Below are 12,342 nucleotides of genomic sequence, written 5' to 3' on the forward strand. Positions count from 1 at the left end.
CCTCTGAGAGAGGAAAAGGGACCTATTAAAAAGGATTTTTTGGTCTTTCATTTGGACAAAGGGTATTAATTCTTCAGTTGTTCAAAATCTTGGTGTTTCTCTTTACCATTATAAGATTAATCCTGATGAAAGGCACAGATTTGATTATACTCTTTCTAATCCCAAAATGTCAAATCAGTTATGGTTGAAGCAAGAAAGCAACCTTATGAAAAAAATGAAGGATGGTACTTAGCAGAAAGGGAAATGATTTTCTCTCTTAAGCCCAGTCAGTGCTAGGTAGCCCTGGAAAACAGTCAGTGAGAGATCCCCAAAATGGGCAGACAGCTGTCTAAGGCCACCATCTGGTTTTGCGCACATCTGATTGCTCAGCTCTGAAGTCACATCTAAATCACCAATTTGGCAATCATTAATTGGTGATGAAACCTAGTCAGCCACACTCCACACATCAAATTATAAACAAAATTATGGAGTTCCCGTCGTGGCGCAGTGGTTAACAAATCCGACTAGGAACCATGAAGTTGCAGGTTCGATCCCTGCCCCTGCTCAGTGGATTAACGATCTGGCGTTGCCATGAGCTGTGGTGTAGGTTGCAGACGCGGGTCGGATCCCGTGTTGCTGTGGCTCTGGCATAGGCCAGTGGCTACAGCTCCGATTGGACCCCTAGCCTGGGAACCTCCATATGCCACGGGAGCAGTCCAAGAAATAGCAAAAAAAAAAAGGCAAAAAAAAAAAAAAACCACAAAATTATTTCTTTCTGGAGATGTTTGTAAAAAGGACAGCCTTGAAGAAAAGGGAATCCGTCATTTACTTGCTTTGTGGGGCACAATTAATTAACCTACAATCCTTTATTGGAGCTAGAAAAAATGTTGATTGTCAAGGAATTAAAGCAGAGTTTAGGCTGATTTTAGGTTGATCTGAGGTTCCTCCTTTCTGTGACATTCAGAGGCAGTGGTAAGGCTATGTTGTTTAAAGCACCTTCTCACAGTATTGCTTGACAGTGACAGGCTATGATAAAAGGAGCTCCAAATCACTTACTCAAATGATTTTACACAATTATGATATAATAAGCCCATATACACAAAACTAAATTTTCATTAAAATTGCAAAGCTCAACATGTGGGGAAGAGGATTGCAAGATGAGTGAAGTTGGGGTATTAGAAAGGTAACTGATAGATACCTTAGGTCTTGTGTCTACAACATACATAAACTGGCTTCCTGGGTTCGTCTGGCTAATGGCCTCTAGCAAGAGCTCATCATCTATGCAACGGGTATAAAATCCAGACAGAGGCTGGCTACAGCGGCAAATGGCAGCCTAAAAGGAAAAAAAAATGTGTTAGGTGATTGATCATATGTACAGGTAGTCAAAAATTCTCCTTGATTCCAGATTCACTGACCAGATGAAGAGGTTAGGCCAACTCAGGATAGTAAAGCAAAGAGTGGTGTAGCTCTGAAGGCCAACCATTCCACTGATATTGGGCTCAGCCTCCTCCCTCCCCTGGCTACTCAGATTTTTTTTTCCTTCTACATGGCTAAGATTCCAAATCCAGTTTTGGTAAATCCAAACTAAGGAAATTATATCCTGAGTGTTTCCCTAATAAAATTTTATTCATTTTCAATGTAGTAGGTTAGCATTTTCATTAAACTTTCTTGGTTTTTATAGTTCCAGTAATGTTATCCATATAAACCAAAGGCTTGCGGTAGCAGCAGAATTCAAGACAGAGCAAAGATCTAGAGTCTCTTAAGAGAACAGAGGTCACTCATTTTGGGATTTAATGCCAAATCAGAGGGCTGGTTTATTTCATGCCATTTCAATATGAAAATAACACAGCTATTTAGCAGGTACAGCTGGTAATGATTAGTTAACTGCATTACACTTTGGTTTGGTTTTTATGGAATCTGCTCACTTCGATAATTTGACAAGACACTCACTTGTATTACTATACTCTTTAGCACTTGAATAGTTGCCTATCTGAAAACTTGACTATTTGACTAATTCCAGATCTCAGAGAGATCAAAAGAGTCAAGAACTATTATCTTTTCCTATGGAAGGGGACTTAAACATCAAGTGCTTTCCCCAACTACCTTAAATTACATGAAAATTAGTGACAAAGGATCAAGAACACTTATGTTCCAGTGGGAGGTCACAGTCCCCAAATATCCTCTCATACGACTGCTCCCTTGCATTCAATAGCTTGCCATCAAGCAGGAGCCCACAGAGAAGGAAAGAAATAAATGTATACTAAAAATGCCATTTAAGGGAGTTCCTTTCATGGCTAAGTGGTTAACAAAACTGACTAGGATTCATGAGGATGTGGATTTGATCCCTAGCCTTGCTCAGTGAGTTAAGGATCCGGTGTTGCCATGAGCTGTGGTGTAGGTTGCAGACATGGCTCAGATCCAGTGTGGCTGTGGCTGTGGCTGGCAGCTATAGCTCCAATTTGATCCCTAGCCTGGGAACTTCTACATGCCTTGGGTGTGGCTCTAAAAAGCAAAGAATAAAATAAAAATAAAAAATAAATACCTTATCTGCACAACACTTTACAATTTACAAAATATATTTTTCCCTCATGTGACCCACTTAAAAACCATCAGAAGTACTAAAGTTCAGAGAAGTAACTTGCATGAGGTCACATAGCTTGCAAGTGGCAGCAGTGTGACTCAAACCCAGGTCTTCTAGAGTCAAGTTTAGTTCTCAGAAGTTTATTCAACTCACATTGTTCTCTTTGTAGAGGTAGGAAAGCACAGGTACACGTTCTTTACTTCTGAACTTTGAACTTCCAACCACTGTTCCCAATGAAACGGATTTAGGAACCACTATTTCAGGAGGGTAGGTACTGCATATCTAAAAGAAAATAAACTCAGTTCTTTTTTTAAACATTTTTTTTACTTGGTAGCAACAGGTTGGAAAAGCAGTGACTCAAGCATTAGCTATCTGGTATTTATCAACTAAAATCACCCATTCCTCAGAAATAAGAACAAAAATCTCCTTGATGTTAAAGCTCTTCCAAATATGCTATTATTTTCTAGATAGTAAGGTATTGAGATATATAAAAATTAAATGTACCTTTAGAATAGCAAACATTATTATTCTAGGTAGAAAGGCATGTGTAATCTACTCTAAAATTCCTACACTTGCCTAACAGAACAATGTATATTATAAACAAATAGATTGAAATGTAAGGCAGACAGACGAAGGAGAAGAAAACATGATTTACTCTTTCTTAAAATGCACACTAGGTTCCTAATATGTACATCTTGAGGGCCTTTAAAATACTAGTTTGGAGGTGGAAGTATTGACATTTAGGTATTTACTCTATAAAAAAACTGATAAATTATCTCACATTTATCAGCTTTTAGTGGTTTCCAAAATGCATCTTTCTAAAGAGAAAGTGGCAAAATATAACAGCACAGACCTGATATTGCCAAGTTAATCATAATCACTCCTCTAAGAACACTCTTAAACATTTGACAACAGGTCAAACAAATTGAAAAAAATGAATAGACAAAAATGTTTGGAGTGGATTAGATCAGGAACAGCTCCACATAAGTCACTGAAGCATTTAAGTCAGTGTCTAAGAAAGCAGAACATCTGAAAGAGAAAAAGTTCTGTATCCATTCCCTCACCTAGACTTAGACCTTTGGAGAAGCTGGTCATACAAAGAGACATAAAGAGAGCTTTCCTTCCAACTCAGAAGTTGGATGCAACTCATGCATCCAAGGTGCTAACATAACTATTTTAGGCCTCATTTGGGAGATTTAGACACAAATATGAACTGGAAAGAACTCACCTCATCTCTACTCATTTCTGTCAAGTATAACTCTAACAAGCCATCTCACAGATGACCCTGTCTGAGTGAGAGCTCATCAATCCTCATATCTAGTGGATATTCAAAACTGTTACCACAAAGTCATTTAAATTACTTCCTTTATATGACAGTAAAAAGTTAGAAATAAAGATCTATCAATTCAGAAATACCACTTAAACACCCTATGCAGAAAAGTTATCATAGTGAGCCTGTTATCCTTGGAAAGCAGTATCTAGTACCTGTGAACTTGAATTTTTGAAAGTTTCCTGCCATTCCCTAACTGATAAGAGTGATTCATTGTGCCTAAATTGTCTGTAAAAACAATGTGATTTATGCTAAATACTTGCTTTCCTTGTGAGAATCTGGAACTTTGGTTATGCTAAGCAGAGAGTGCTTATGTGACCAGCCCCAAATAAAAATCTTGGACACTGATTCTCCAATGAGCTTCTCTAATAAACAACATTTTTCACATGTTGTTGCAATTTGTTGCTAGAGGAGTTAAAGCATGTCCTATGTGACTCCACTGTTAGAGGGCTCTGGAGCTAGTGTCCAGTTTTCTCCAGATTTCACTCCTTTTCCCTTTGATGATTGTGTTTTGTATCCTTTTACTGTAATAACTCACAGTCACAAGTACAATTATATGCCACATCTTGTGAGTCTTCCCAGTGAATCAATGAACTTGAAGGATGGTCCTGGGGGCCACCAACACATTCCCAAACTTCTATATTTGGCCCACAGCTCTTTCTTGAGATCTAGACTCAAATGCTTGATATCAAATACTTGATATTTTTTAATTACCTTGAGCCCAAGTCTAAAACTGAAGACATTGTCTGTTCTTCTTTTGTTCCTTATCTTACTAACATATCCATACCTACTTGGGTCACCTAAGGCAGAAACCAGGAAATCTGGGGTGCATACTGGGGTCCCTCTTTCTCTGACAATTTAATGTGCCACCGGGTTATTTTAATTCTACCACTTTAATATCTCTTAAAACCATCTCCTCCTCCCCATCCATACTCACTGCCTTAGTTCAGGTTCTTAGCACTTCTCATACTACTCTCCTGAATTCTTAGCCCCAGCAAACCAATTCTCCATACCAATACTAAAGTTATCTCTCTAAAATACAAGTATACTTACCATTCTTTCTAGTTTAAAATCATCTTATGGTTTCTGTTTTCAGGATAATTGTTCCTTAATTTTGCCATGTAGCCATTCATGAGCTAAATTCACTTACCGACTTACTCTTTCCTTCTCTCCCTGTATGAATTAGGATAGATTTCCTTCTTCAGGTTATTCTCCAAAGCATAAGGCTGTTTCTGGCTTCCCAGTCTAAATTCATCTATGTTCCCATAGCACCCTATGTTTTAGACTATGAAAACACTGACTTTGTGTTCTGAGTATTCTAGTTATCATTATGCTTGCTGAGTGGCTGAATGCTGAATGAAAATGAAAGATCATGAGTGATATTTTTCTTCTTTTCAAAACCTCTGTTTGGTGATATTCTTCTATTTTAATGAAATGAATCAAAAGAAAACAACAATGACAAAATTACCTCATAGTTTCTGTTGGCATCTGTTATGGCCCAGTACCTGTTAGGTATTCCCATACGTCCAAAGTCTGATATTGGGTCAATCAGTCTCCATCCACGTTCCCTCATTTTTTTTGAGGATTTGGGATTATAAGAAAAAGCATAAAGATCTTCAGGTAATGCTGGAGAAGAAAGATAGGCATGAAAAGGAAGTAATAATGAGTAAAACTTAGAAAATAATACAGAGGAAAAGCTAGAAAGCTAGATTTTACTCTCCCAAAGGGGATGTTTCCAATAGTCCCTAAAAAGGACAATAATTTGTGTACAAGGTTGCCTTTTTATAAGGAATAAGAACTGAAATATTGTTTAGGAGTCTTCTTCTTTCTTTCTTTCTTTTTTTTTCATTTTTAGGGCTGCACCTGCAGTATATGGAAATTCCCAGGCTAGGGGTCAAATTGGAGCTGAAGCTGCCGGCCACAGCCACAGCAATGCAGGATCCGAACCACATCTGTGATCCACACCACAGCTTATGGCAACACTGGATCCTTAACCAACTGAGTGGTGCCAGGGATCAAACCCATGTCCTCATGGATACTAGTTGGGTTCATTACCACTGAGTCACAATGGGACCTCCCAAGAGTCTTCTTTTAAAAAGATATTTTAATTTATATGATACCAATATAAAGCAGGAACATTCTGCCTGGTTTCCTGTGAATTGCTGGATAATAGACTAAACTCAAGCTTCTGGGTTTCACATGCTGAGAAAGTGGGCCTTACCAAAAGTTTTTAACTGAGCTTCAATGTCCTGATTGCAATGCTTGTTGTAACATGTTGCAAAACATTAACAGTGTTCTTGCATTCTACTTGTCAAATCAATATCTGCTTCTGGCTGACAAATGGCCATGTCTTCTCTTCTTCTTGTCAACCCCACTTCCTCCCTTCACAAGAGGCAACATGTAGTCAATAACTCATTTGACCAATTTATGTGGCAATAACTTTTCCAGAGATGGATGGAGTCTGCCAGAGCCTTTTATAAAGTGTTGGGCCAGCTAACAGCTAGCCTCTGTTAATAGAATATCAGCACATTCTGAGGAATTATTCTGAGGAAAAGGTAGAAGAAAATGGGAAGGGAAATGTAATTTTAATCCACAGATTAATGGAATTTATTCCACAGTCTAAAATCAGAGGAATCTGATGGGTTAGTCACCTGGAGTTGGGGTGGAAGATTAGAGAATGAAGCTGTAGGAAGCATTAAGGACTTTTATAAACTTCCCTAGTTTATTAGTTGGAACTAAGGGTAGGAGTAGAAACAACAGGCCAAAGATAAAGCTTGCAGGACAATGGTAAACAAATTGCTCCAAAGCCATTTTCCTTCCTGAACTGATGAAAAATTTACAAGTTGATACTTAAAAGGAAAGAGAGAAAGAAAAGGAAACATCTATTAAATATCTATTATATACCAAGTACAGATTAAAATGCAGAAATGCTTTTCAGCCTCAAAAAAACCTCCATAGGGAGCTTATCCTATTGCTATTTTACAGGTGTGGAAGCTGTGTTAAAAGGTTATGTATCTAGGGACTTCCCATTGTGGCTGAGTGGGTCACAAACCTGACTAGTATCCATGAGGACATGGGTTCAATCCCTCACCTCGCTCAGTTAGTTAAGGATCTGGTGTTGCCCTGAGCTGTGGTGTAGGTCACAGATGTGGCTTGGACCCTTCATTGCTGCGGCTGTGGTATAGGCTGACAACTGATTTGACCCCTAGCCTAGGAACTTCCATATGCCACAGGTACAGCCCTAAAAACAAAACAAAATGAAATGAAAAGAAAAAGTAAAAGAAAAAGATTATGTATCTTGCCCAAATACCATGGAGCTGTTAGTGTCAGACCCCAGATCTAATCTCTACTCTATTTAACTTTCTAACCCATGAACTTATGATCTTTCCATTATGCCATTTTGGGAGAAAATTACAATAGTTTTAGATAGAAATACTATCATAACTACCTGGCCGAGAAAGCTTGAGCAGTGAAATATAAATCTCATGGCATACAACGTCAGACTCTAAAACAAAGTGGGCCACCCGGAAGTTCTTGCAGTGGAGGATCAGGGGACAACCCAGGGTAGTAATAGGCAACCTCTCCACAGTGGCAATATGATGCAGTGCAATCTACAAAACAGAAAAGAACCAAAGAAAAAGTCACAGACATGTACTAGTTCTATCACTATCACTGTGCCTGACTCTCAGTAATGATAAGAGCATGGCCAGAGATGTGATCACATCTATAGCCTACAACCATCCTTTGTAAGGAACAAATGGGTTTCTCTCAAAACAGAAGTAAATAGCAGTAAAGCAATGAGAAACAAATTTCAGTGTTATAAAACTTCTCTCTCAATGGTACAAGGTTAAGAGGTTTATAGGGTAGTTGTAGTTAATTGGCTCAGAACAGTTGGCTTCTAGCATGCTATGGTGGAGTTTAAAAATCATAGTAGAATAATTGTCAGAGAGGAAAATAGAAATTCCTTTTGCTCTACTAAATTACTAATTAAAATGGTTAATGATTGGTATTGTGCTTTATTACTCACAAGGTGGTCCATGACCATTAACTATTTAACCCCTATAATATCCCATTTCAGGAATGAAGAAACCAAAGCTCTGAGAATTGAATTCCTCATCAGAAGCCACACAGCCAAAAAGTGGCACAAACAGTCTAACTTTGTTCAGGGTTATTTCCCTAGAAATTCTAAAACTCTAGTCCTGGAATAATGATTTAACTCGAAATTTTACAAGGAAAATTTTTCTTCCACATTTTATACTCTAGTGACAGTAAAGCAAAAAATGAAATAGGGGAAAATTTTAGCTATGTAACTTAGGAAATGAATAGAGAGTATAAGACTAAGTGCTAAAGGAACTATACATAAGAACTGTATGGTAGCTAATAAAGTTATTTCCTGAAGGAGTACAGGTTAATAATTCTGATTTTTTAAAAAAAATGAAAGATGATAAAATCTTTAGTCTCATCATTCCTGCCCTTGCTGATGCCAACAAAAAAAAATAAATGGAAAGATAACCAGTAGAATAAACTATATGCAAATAATAAAGTCTCTGTTTAGAGCTTCAAAAAGCCATGGAATCATGGTGGTTTTGTATTTTAGCCTTTGATTTTTCTCCTCCTATCTATCTCTCTGATGTTTCCTTCAACTAGAGCCTGAATGTACTCTTTTCATTCTCTGGATTCCCTGCCCTGTGCGTGGAATGGCCTTCTGATCATCATTGTCTTTTCTTTTCCTCCATCCCATACAGTCTATGCTCCAGCCCCCATTTATTTGGAAAAGGCATCTCTTCCAGGAACAGTCATATCCATCAGCTAAGAACAAGGCAGATGTAGGGACTGTTCACATATTCCAAGAAGGAATTTTCCACCTTAATTTCTGTGTTAACTATTTTGTCAAACTCAATTTCTGTTATAGTAGTTTTGAAGGGCCATTAAAAACTACTAATAATGTAACAAGAATTAATATATCAAATTTCAAGAAAATAAAAGCCCTATTGTTCAACATAGGAGATCTGTGTTTGGGTAGTAAAACACAGATCATCAGGATCAGGTGCCAGGCAAAAAAAAAAAAAAGGGTAAATTGAGAAGAGCAGACTAAGGCTGAAAAGAGCTTCTTTAATAGTACTAATCGGGTAAATAAGCTACCTTTGACATATAGAAATAATTAACATAAATTCTCCCTTCCAGATCTAGTCTGTTAGGTTTCAAATAATACCCAGTAGAAACAAATCTGGAGATGTGTGCAGGTGGAAAGGGGAAAGGCTCATGGCACAGTACTAAAGAACTGGTTCCCAAACTATTAGAAATTGAAGAGTCTTAATTAATCATATAATCTAACTATTTCATTTTACATATGAGGAAACTGGAGCCCAGAGATCAAGAGTCATTTGCCCAAGGTCACATAGCCTGTTACTGCACAGCCAATTCTAGCTAGAACCAACTCTCCTGATTCCTCTTTTCTCATTCCTTTTATCATACCAAAAGGAATGATACAATGTCATGTGGTCATGGTATGTTTTAAAAGGAAGTAATAAAATACTTCTTCCAAATATATTTCTGCTTAATTTATTTTATACTTATATGATCAAATTTATTATGTTCCAGGAACTGTTTTAAGCACTTAAAAATATTAACTTTTTCATTCTCACGACCAAGTATTATTGTTTCCCCTATTTTACAGATAAGGGAAGTGAAACTCAGAGAAATTAAATAACTTGCAGAAGGTTACAAAGGTAGTAAATGTTGAAGACAATATTTCACCCTGAGCAGACTACCTCTAGAGCCTGTGATATTAATCACTATGCCATATACCATAAGCATGTTTTACTTATTATAGAAGTCTAAGCATAAATCTGGCTAATAATTAAGATTAAATGATGCTACTTTAGCACAAGAAAAGTATAAAGTAACGTTAGTGGCACTAAACAAATTTGAGAACATTGTTCCAAAGTGTGACAACACACACACACACACACACACCACACTACCCTGTCTTAGGTCAGAGAGATGGTCTAAATAATTGAAGACAAAGTGTAGTCCATGTGCCATCGTGATCACCTGAGAGTGTTTCAGAAATTTAAAATCTTAGGCCTGAGATTCTGCATTTTTAGCAAGCTCCCAAGTGATATGGATGTTCTTGGTTCTTGGACCACATTTTATGTGTAGCAAGGCTTTAAATTACTTCAGGATGCTTACCAAATAGGCTCAGAAAATGAGCAGAGACTACCTAAAAATATTGAGGTAAATATTGAGTCCCATGTAGTTTAAGATGATTATAATTAACAATTTGAGGGATAATATGATTCAAACTATGAAAAGATCTCCCTAGAAGAGGTTCTTTGATTAAAATTTTTTATAGCAATTTAACTGTTAACAGAAATTTCAAGAAAATGCCATATTAGAAGGAACATATACACAACTCTTCAAGACTCTCTGACACTTCTTTTCATGAACATACCCATGTCTCTTTTCGGGCAGCACCAGAAGCCTCCACATAGATCAGGTGGGTTGCAGTAAGGTATAGACTCCCATTAGCTGGTTTCTTACCCACACAACGATCCAGTAATTTCACGTTTTCTACCTGTTATATGGGGGGGGGGGAATACTGATTAAGTTATCAACTCACCACCTATGATTAAAGTAGGGAAATTCAAAGCAAGATAAATCCTGTTAATTTACTATAAAACTTCTTTGAGGCTTTCTAGTTCCTGCCAAGGTGGCAAACTAGTAGGATCTGTGGTTCCTTTCCCTACATCAGCTCTGAAGAAACTATAAAGGTGAGAGGGAAACATACATTATAGAAAAGATTAAAATTCTAGATGATGTTACCATGATGGGATAGATGTGTGTGGAAGATAAACAGGACAGAAGAGCCTGCTGGATTACCAATCTTGTTGGCAGGAAATGGCAGTTATCAAATCTGAATAAATCAATAGGAGTAAATAACATGAGATTACATCTTAAAGGGCAAGAAAATAGAGTATACAACTTTCTAAAAAATAGAAGAAAACTTGATCTATCCAGTAGAAAGCAGGAAAGAAAAAACAAGCAAAAACTGAAAACTAAAAAAAAAAAAAAAAAAAAAAAAGAGTACCACAAATGCAAAACATAAAATTAAATGCCATAAATAAGTCCCAATATAAGAGAAATAACAAATGTACACAAATTAAACTTACCAATTAAAAGACAGACTTACATACTGAATTAAAACAAAGACTCAACACAATATTCAGTCTACAAGATATATACCTAAAGTAGAGACATAAACAGTTGATAATAAAAAAGATAGAAAAGATATACTAGGCAAATATGAACCAAAACAAAACTTGATTACCATTCTCAATATCTGACAAAATAAAATTAAGAGATAACAACAGGATAAGAATATATATATTCATCATAAATATTTTGCATATTACAATACAGTTTCAAAATATGTCTTGCTTGATGTACTTGCTTGTAGCAAAACTGCAGAGAGAAAAGGAACACTTGGATATTTTAATACTTTAGTTAGGAATTGATGGATAAAACAAAAAAAAACAAAAATTAGTAGAGATATAGAACACTTGCACAATACAACTACAAATTTCAAGCTATTAGATATACAGAGAACTCTGTATCCAATAAAGAACACAAAATTGTTTAAGATTACTAATAGAACACTTCTAAAAAGACATCATGATAATAGCTGTAAAGGAAGCCTGAATAAATTCCAAAGGTTCAGTATACACAGTCTGCACTCTCCAACCATAATACAATGATGTTAGAAAATAATAACAAATAATAGGCAAAATTAGCATATGCTTGGAAATAAAATATCATATTATTAAATTAACCTTGGGTTAGAAGGAAATCATAAAATAAATAAATAAATATTTAAAAGTGAATAATAAAAACCCAACAAATGAAAATTTATAGGGCACAGCTAAAGCAGAAATAAGAAGGAAATGTTTAGCTTTAAGTATATTTATCATGAAACAAGAAATGTTAATGAAATTAGATAGGCCTTTAACGCAATGAAAAATAGCAAAAGAAAAAAGGAAGACAAAAGACAGATATTACTAAGCAGAAAATCCCATCCCCACATACACACCAAAAAACATAACAAAAAATGCAAAACTAGAATTTAATTATTTAAAAAGGTTAATAGACATTTGATAAGAATTGATCAGGAAAAAAAATGGAAAAGAGGCAAATAAAGTACAAGATGAAAAAAGGAAAACAATGTAACAAATTTATTTAAATGAAAGTATTATGAACAACATGTTAATAAATTGAAAACCTTCATGAAGTGAAAAAATTTCAAGGAAAATATAAAATGGCAATATAAAATATAAAATGCAATATCAGTGGCAGTCAATGATATCCCCTACCAAAAAAACATCAGGCCCAGATGACTTTATGAGTGAATTCTACCAAACTTCCAAGAAACAGACTACCATATCCAATAGATTCA

The 12,342-nt window shown here is 36.1% G+C and overlaps 1 protein-coding gene across 50 annotated transcripts in view; it reads right to left on the reverse strand.

The window, feature by feature from the left end:
• Window positions 1–12,342, reverse strand: part of MTMR8 (myotubularin related protein 8) — a 143,341-nt gene that overhangs the window by 85,264 nt on the left and 45,735 nt on the right. For 15 of the 50 annotated variants that reach the window (XR_014835108.1, XR_014835098.1, XR_014835099.1 and 12 more), the window contains exons 2-6: window positions 10,345–10,467; window positions 7,339–7,501; window positions 5,359–5,516; window positions 2,714–2,842; window positions 1,178–1,312 (exon numbers count right to left, since the gene is read on the reverse strand). Coding sequence is in view for 30 of the 50 variants with exons in the window: in XM_013990548.3 (XP_013846002.1) it covers window positions 1,178–1,312; window positions 2,714–2,842; window positions 5,359–5,516; window positions 7,339–7,501; window positions 10,345–10,467 (708 nt within the window). In the remaining 20 variants the exon portion in view is untranslated. Of the gene's footprint in view, window positions 1–855; window positions 1,313–2,713; window positions 2,843–5,358; window positions 5,517–6,111; window positions 6,435–7,338; window positions 7,502–10,344; window positions 10,468–10,715; window positions 10,807–12,342 lie in introns of all 50 variants that reach the window. The other 35 variants (XR_014835114.1, XR_014835113.1, XR_014835116.1 and 32 more) reach the window with 9 other exon arrangements.

The sequence above is a fragment of the Sus scrofa genome, chromosome X (genome assembly GCF_054392235.1).
Source record: "Sus scrofa isolate SSC_HxYL_T2T_F1_AM1 chromosome X, Sscrofa_HxYL_maternal_Yorkshire_Landrace_v2.0, whole genome shotgun sequence".
Classification (NCBI taxonomy): domain Eukaryota; kingdom Metazoa; phylum Chordata; class Mammalia; order Artiodactyla; family Suidae; genus Sus; species Sus scrofa.